The 8,141-nt window shown below is 41.1% G+C and overlaps 1 protein-coding gene across 1 annotated transcript; it reads left to right on the top strand.

The window, feature by feature from the left end:
* The first annotated feature begins 705 nt into the window (after positions 1-705).
* On the top strand, positions 706-1,887 carry LOC102668983 (uncharacterized). The gene is made up of 3 exons (XM_006586410.1): positions 706-957; positions 1,060-1,197; positions 1,363-1,887. Exons 1-3 carry the CDS (start codon positions 706-708, stop codon positions 1,885-1,887), a joined length of 915 nt encoding a protein of 304 aa, XP_006586473.1.
* The last annotated feature ends 6,254 nt before the right edge of the window (positions 1,888-8,141 follow it).

The following is an 8,141-nucleotide window of genomic DNA, read 5'->3' as shown; positions in this document are numbered from 1 at the left end:
CACATTGACGTTCTCATGGATAACACGGCCCATTTTGCCCTATTCTCTTTCATGGATGGATTTTCAGGTTATAATCAAATAAAGATGGCACCAGAGGATATGGAGAAGACAACTTTCATTACTCTATGGGGAACCTTCTGCTATAAAGTGATGTCGTTTGGACTGAAGAATGCTAGGGCAACATACAAGTGGGCCATGGTGGCATTATTCCATGACATGATGCACAAGGATATTGAGGTCTACATGGACGATATGATCACAAAATCAAGAACGGAGGAGGAGCACTTAGTCAATTTGCGAAAGTTTTTCGGGCGACTACATAAATACAAGTTGAGATTAAGTCTCGCAAAGTGTACGTTTGGGGTAAAATCTGAAAATTTGCTCAGTTTTGTTGTTAGACAAAGGGGAATAGAGGTGGATCTGTATAAGGTGAAAGCAATTCTCGAGATGCCCGAGCCACGTACAGAGAAACAAGTTTGGGGTTTGTTCGAGAGGTTGAATTACATCGCTAGATTCATATCGTAGTTAACTGCCACCTGTGAGCCTCTTTTCAGGTTGTTGCGTAAGAATCATTCTGTTAAGTAGGACGATGATTGTTAGGTAGCATTTGAGAGAATTAAATGGTGTTTGATGAATCCTCCTGTGCTCGTACCACTAGTGCCTGGAAGACCTCTTATTATGTACATGACAATGTTAGATGAGTCGATGGGGTGTGTGCTGGGGCAACACGATGAATTTGGAAAGAAAGAACAGGCCATTTATTACTTGATCAAGAAATTCACCACATGCAAGATGAACTACTCGCTACTAAAAAGGGCATGTTGTACCTTAGTGTGGGCAACTTACCGTTTGAGGCAATATATGTTGAGTTACACTACTTGGTTGGTATCCAAAATGGATCCATTCAAGTACATCTTCGAAAAGCCCACTCTTACTGGGAGAATAGCTCGATGGCAGGTTTTGTTGTCAGAGTTCGACATTGTTTATGTAACCTAGAAGGCAGTAAAAGGGAGCGCCTTGGCAAATTATCTAGCTCAACAACCCATAAGTGATTATCAGCCTATGCATCCAGAATTCCCTGATGAGGATATTATGGCCCTGTGTGAGGAAGAAGGTGAAGATAAAGATAAAGATAAGTGGATTGTATGGTTTGATGGTGCGTCTAATGCACTTGGTCATGGAATTAGGGCAGTGTTGGTTTCACCAGACAAACAATGTTTTCCTTTCATGGCTACATTGTGTTTCGATTGTACAAATAATATGGTGGTGTACGAAGCATGCGCCCTAGGGATTTAAGCAGCAATCGACTTTAGGGTCAAGTTGCTCAAAGTGTACAGAGATTTGGCATTGGTAATCCATCAGTTGAAAGGTGAATGGGAGACCAAAGACCATAAGTTGATACCTTATCAAGCTTACATCAAGGAATTGATGGAACTCTTTGATGATATATCATTTCACCATATTCCTAGAGAGGAAAACCAAGTGGTTTATGCTCTTGCCACTCTGTCATCGATGTTCAAAATAGGCCCTCACATAGACTTTTCGTGCATAGACATCAAATGCCATATTAAGCCTGTACACTGTTGTTTGATAGAAGAAGATGAGGATGGTAACCCTTGGTATTTCGATATCAAAACATACATCAAGGACAAGGAATACTCGTCCGAGGCCTCTGACAATGACAAGAGGACATTACAGAGGTTGGCAGCCAGTTTCCTCCTGAGTGGGGATGCCCTATATAAAAGAAACCATGATATGGTATTGCTTCAGTGTGTGAATGAAAATGAGGCCGAGCAGATACTATTTGAGGTGCATGAAGGATCCTTTGGCACCCATGCCAATGGGCATGCCATGGCCCGAAAGATTTTGAGAGTTGGATATTACTAGATCACCATGGAGAGTGATTGCTATGTTCACATGAGGAAGTGCCACAAGTGCCAAACTTTGTAGATAATGTTAATGCTCCACCTGTGTCGTTGAATGTGTTGCCAGCACTGTGGCCAAACTTTGCATGCATATTTTATACTCATACTATTCGTCATACCCTAATTTTGTCTGGGGACGATCATTGGCCAATATATGGATTCTTGTCAGTCGAATTGAGCTACTTAATGCTAATTGCCACACAATCCGTAGGGTTTTGTGATGTTTCAGAAGGAAATCTGCCAAATACTCAAAATGGGGCAAAATGGTCACTTTGGGAACATTTTCCAACCCTTGGGCCCACCTGGGTCCATTAGAAAACTTAGAGATGAAGTAACCAGCTCGCCTGGGCGAGCAAGTTACTTCTGGAGGAAGCAAGTAGCTCGCTTGGGCGAGCTGCTGCGCAACCTCCTCCCCTCATTTTTTATAAATAGGCGTGAAGGGCTGAAGGGAAGGGGTTCAGCATCATTTGTAAGAAGTTTTCACTGAAATTAGTGAGAAAAAGGAGAAAGAAGAAGAAAAATCAAGGCTGAGGCGCTTCCGTAATGCTTTCGTAACGTTTCCGTGATCAATTTTGTGACTGTTCTTCATCGTTCTTCGATCTTCGACCGGTTTGTTTTCTATTTTGAAGCTTTGAATTCATTCTATGCATCCTTAGGGGTCCATCCTTGTTTTGCATGTCTTCATCTTCATTCTTCTACCATCGGTGATCTTTTTCTTTGTTTTAAGTGAGTTTCGACCAATCGTTTAAGCCGTAATCTCACTTAATCAATGTTAAAATGAATTTCAATCGATTGTTTGTGTTATAATCTCGTTTAATCACCGTTAAAATAAAATTCAACTGATCATTTGTGTTATAACCTCGGTTAACCATCAAAAAAATAAGTTTCAACCGGTCATTTACCTTGAAAATTTTCTTTAAATGAGTTGGAAAATAACCAAGTGAAACCAAAACTAAAATCAACTCATAATCAAGCTTTTTGTCCACAAGAAAATCGCTTGAATCTGTTCAATGGTCCTACGCCTTAAACGGTCTTTTTGCTTTTATCGGTTAAAACGAACCATTTAAAAGTCTAAATTCAACACTCTGCATAACTTTCTTGCTGTTCAAAGAACTACATAGGTCTGAGTTCCTCGTCGCAATTGAGGATACGTAGGAGCAATAGCCCCACTCTTGTCGACCCCAAAAAGATAAAAAGCGCAAAAAGGGAAAATAAAACAAATTTGAAGTCATGATTTTGCACATTTGATCAAAGGTTGTCGTTCTTTGTGACGGACACGTGAGGTGCTAATACCTTCCCCGCACGTAAAAAACTCTCGAATCTTTTATTCTTAAAATTTGTAGACCCGTTTTTTGTTTTTCTAACATTTTCCTCAAATCAATGTTGATGGCGACTCCGTGCTGTCATACCCTAATTTCGTCCGGGGACCATTTGTTTGGTAGGATACAACCTTCGCTTGACCGCTTCGAGGTACTTAACACACATCGTTAGGCAATCTGTGAAGTTCCGTGACATGCCAGATGTCGAAAGGAAGCATTGTTGCACAATCCGTAAAGTTCCGTAACATTCCAGAAGTCAAAGAGCAGATGGTTGCGTAATCCGTAAAGTTTCGCGACATTACAGAAAGAAAACAAGTATCATTACGTAATCCGTAAAGTTTTGTAACGTTACGGAAAAAGAATCAACAAAAAAAGCAAAAGGGGGTGTATTTAGTAAAAAGGGATGTGCAAATAGCAACCAAGCCCACTTGGACCTTCCAGGGTGTTCCAACAGAAGGTGGTGCCTTCTGGTGGAAGCAACCCAGCTCGCCTGGGCGAGCTGGGCGGCAACCACCTCCCTCTTTTCCCCTATAAATAGGGGAAAGAGGGCAGAGCAAATTGGTTCAGCCCTTCTGGTATTTAGGATTCACTTGAAATTAGTGAGAAAAATATTTTCTGTGAAGAAAATCCAAGCCGAGGCGCTTCCTTAACGCTTCCGAGACGTTTTCGTGAGCAATTTCGTGAAGATTTTCCACCGTTCTTCATCGTTCTTCGTTCATTCTTCGTCATTCTTCGATCTTGAACCGGTAAGTTCTCGAAATCGAACCTTTCAATTCATTCTATGTGCCCTTAGTGGTCCCCACTTGTTTCGCGTGCTTTTATTTTTATTTTGTTTGCCTTCCGTACCCCCTTTTGACGTGCTTTAACCATTTATTTAAGCCGTTTTCTCGCCTAATCAATAATAAAATGAATTTCCACCGATCATTTGAGCTGTAATATCGTTTAATCTCTGTTAAAATAAAATCCAACCGATCTTTCACACTATAACCACGTTTAAAACTAAAAGAGGCAAAAATAATAAAATATCTTTGAATAAAATAATCCAAAAAAATCAATCGGACGCTTTTCTTTGGGATTTTCTTAAATTGAATTGACTAATAACCAAAGTGAAATTAAGGCTAAAATCAACTCACAAATCAAGCTTTGTCCATAAAAATCACCTAAAAAACATTTTAAGGTCCAACGCCTTAAATGGTCTTTTTTTGCTTTTATTGGTTAAAAGTGGACTTTTGAAAGCCTAAAGCCAACACATAACTTTGTCACTACTTTGAAGAAAACAAGAGATCATTAATGGTCCAATGCCTTAATGTTTTCTCTCCTTTCAAAAGGATCAAAAGATCATTTAAAGGGTCCAACACCGTAAAACGACCCTTTTTTGTATTGGTCACAATATATCTTGCAAAAAAGGATAAAAACAACTTAACCAACGTTTAGTTCTCAAAGAACTACGTAGGTCTGATTTCGTTATCACAATTGAGGAATACGTAGGAGCAAGGGAAACACCCTTGTCGACCACAAAAAAATAAAAAATACAAAAGGCATTAAAAGACATAAAAAACGTAAAAGGGAAAATAAAACAAATTGAAGTCATATTTGCACACTTGATTAAAGGCTACCGTCCCTTGTGACGGACGCGTGGGGTGCTAATACCTTCCCCGTGCGTAAATACAACTCTCGAACCTTTCACACTTAAAGTTCGTAGACCACACATTTCTGGTTTTTCCGACGTTTTCCTCGAATAAACGTTGGTGGCGACTCCGTGCATTTTCCTTTCTTGGAAGACGCACCCGTGAGCCCCGCGTCGCCCTCCCGCCGAAGGGTAGGTTGCGATAGTTGGCGACTCCACTGGGGAATGTTTTTAGAGAGTTAGGCCTTCTAATCTTGTGCAATATCATGACTTCCTCTTTTGTCAGTTTCCTTTTATTTCCCTTACGTTCTTGTATATAACTCTTTGATGCTTTTAGTATGTTTTTTTTAAATGTATGCATGAGATAGATGTTTATTCATTTGATGCACAAAAACACCAAACACTATTTGTACACACGGTGAGTTGAAAAGGGGCCCTATACCCGGGTCCATGGGAACATAAGGAGTGGAGGTGAATCTGTGGTCATGCTAGATCTCCGACTTGCTTGATAACAGTGAACCCTCATCTAGAGTTTTTCTCTTTGATAACATATTGTTGCTGGTAGTCCCTACTGCCACAATATGTTTTTTCAAAGGGGATGATACCTCTAGAAACCGTCAAGAGAGATATGACCACCTTGGGAATTATCACTAAAAGCCTTTTTTAGTTCCTCCCGTGTAGGTCCCTAAAATAGGGGCATGAAGCAAACACCCTGTGTGCCTTTTTAAACACTGCCATGCATATAGTCCTAAATGTCATGTATGCCTTTGCTGTATGATTATTTGTGGATATTGCCATACTGTGTACATCCCCGTGTTATGCTTTTGCGCGTCTGCATCATGTCGTCACGCACGCATTGTATGTTGGTCTCGTCTTTTGTCATGGGAAGCCGGAAGATCCATATCACCTTCTTAACTACACACATGGGGCACTGCACCCCTAAATATGCAAGTAAGAAGAGATGATTTTCTGGGCTCTCGTGTCCGTAAATGCATTCATATCATGCATCGCATAAGCATCTCTTCATGGCATCATAATGAACATATCGTTCCTGCATTTGTCCGTTATCATATTCCAGCATCACATTTTGCATGAGTCATTGCATCATCATGCATATGCATTCAACATACTTTTTGTTCTACAAACTACATACCTTTTGTTTTCATGTTTGCTCATGCATGATCCTTGCGTTTTCCTCTGCAAAACAAAAACAAAAAAAAAGCATGAAAATTCATGATGCATTCTTAGTTGCATGTGTTAGGTACCATGAGCCAACCATGTTGGGATCATAAACTCGTTTCACTTAAAAACAAAATGATTAAGCATGGTACCTAATGCGTGGTTAACTAGGAAATGATGTTTCTTCGAGCATCTCAATTTCATAATTACATTTTCCATGCATAGCATACGTATTCCCGAGTCTTTCATCCCTATGAAATGTTGTCGAAGTATTGGCAATCAAAATTGTCATTCCTTGGGTTATGGGGTTGAACCAAGCTCACGCTTTTACGAAAAGGTTCATCAAGTCAAGTTGAAGTATGGAAGTAACCATCTTGCAAAAAATTGGGGCAAAAGATGGATCGAGTTACATCGCTGCTTTGTCCACTACCAAACGCATTTGGGACTGTTGATGTCCTTGTTACTTCCAGTTTCACCTTGACAAAGATGTCGTGGACCACGTTGAAAATCTAAATTGATTCAACCCCATGTCTTGTGTAAAAATTCGCAATACTTCAATTGTGCATCATTCGCATACATCCATGCTTTTCATTGGTTGCATTGCTCATTGCATTCTTTCCTTGAAAAGAAAAATGAACTTAATCATTGTTATCAAAAGGAAAGAACACGCTTTACGGCTCCCTTACCGAACCCGTGTTAGAGCTAGAGTAATGGGTGAAGTACAAGAGGTGCAAAAGCAGATGAAGGCTGACATGATGGCCATGAAAGAGCAAATGGCCACAATGATGGAGGCCGTGATGAGCATGAAGAAGATAATGGAAGCCAATGCGGTTGCAATTGCCACTACCAGTGTCATTGCTGAGGTAGACCCGACTCCCCTGTCTGGCCTCAACCAAATAAATCATCCAACCTCGCATAGGGTAGGTCAGGGGGGCAAGGAATTGGGAAGTACTGGCGGCCCCAATTTGTGCAAATTCAGAACAAGCATGCCTTCCCACCATATGGCTTGCCTCCCAACTATGCACCACCCAATGTGGTGCACACTCCCGATGAGAATGTCAATAAATCCAATCCCATACTCATTGAGAGCCAACAACACCAAGCTGATCATGCACATGTCTCTCAACCCATCAGGGAGACACATGAAATACCCCACCACAATCTAGCCGACTTCGAGCCTCGCCTCGGATACGCCCCTAAGGGGCAAACAGTTGGTGGTGTACTGATGCAATCCTATCCCGCAAGGGCATTGGGTAGAAGACTCCAAGTAGATTGGGCTAGAGATCCAAGGGAAGGCCCTAGGGTTCTCATGAGCCTTAGGGTATATTTTGAGCCCATGGGCTAAGTATGAGCCCGCTTATCTTTGTAAATATTAGAATAGGTTTTTCCTTCGTTTGGGCCTTGTATTTTGGCCATTCTAGTAGTATAGGGTTTTAGCCTTGTATTTCGGGGCATTTTGAGTAGTCTTTGTAGTAAGGACTTTTTTTTTGTATTTTCATCTTTTTTTGTCATGGGGGTGAGCTTAGCTATTATAGGGGGTGTGTAGCTAAGCTCTAGCTTCTCATCTCAAGGAGGTGAGCTTAGCTATTAGAGATGTGTGTAGCTAAGCTCTAGCTTCTTTAGGAATCTTCTTAAGGAAGCTTCTCAAGGAGGTGAGCTTAGTTATGAGAGGGGTGTGTGTAGCTAAGCTCTAGCTTCTCAAGGAAGTTTTCTCAAAGAAGCTTCTCAAGGAAGTTTTCTCAAGAAAGCTTCTCAAGGAAGCTACCTAGTCTATAAATAGAAGCATGTGTAACACTTGTTGTAACTTTGATGAATGAGAGTCTTGTGAGACACAACTCAAAGTTCAACTTCTCTCCCTTTTTCTTCCTTCAATTTCGTGCTCCCCCCTCCCTCTTTCTCTCCCTCTTTCTTTTCCTCCATTGAAGCATCCTCTCCAAGCTTCTTATCCAAGGCTCATCTTGGTGGTGAAGCTCCTTCTTCCGTGGCTTATTCCTTAATGGATGGCGCCTCCTCTCACCTCCTTTCCTTTGTCTTCCGCTGCATCTCCATGGTGGAAAATCACCATTAAAGGACCCCATTGAAGCTCAAAGA

Source organism: Glycine max, chromosome 8 (genome assembly GCF_000004515.6).
Source record: "Glycine max cultivar Williams 82 chromosome 8, Glycine_max_v4.0, whole genome shotgun sequence".
Lineage (NCBI taxonomy): Eukaryota > Viridiplantae > Streptophyta > Magnoliopsida > Fabales > Fabaceae > Glycine > Glycine max.
This window is presented reverse-complemented; position numbering and strand designations above follow the sequence as displayed.

What these genes read in the sequence shown, in the direction of transcription:
- LOC102668983 (XM_006586410.1), top strand. Translation starts at nt 706, where the DNA reads ATGGGGTGTGTGCTGGGGCAACACGATGAATTTGGAAAGAAAGAACAG. An exon ending in GGAGAATAGCTCGATGGCAG is followed by an intron (nt 958 to 1,059) that starts GTTTTGTTGTCA and finishes AGTGATTATCAG; the next exon opens with CCTATGCATCCAGAATTCCC. An exon ending in ATGGAATTAGGGCAGTGTTG is followed by an intron (nt 1,198 to 1,362) that starts GTTTCACCAGAC and finishes GTAATCCATCAG; the next exon opens with TTGAAAGGTGAATGGGAGAC.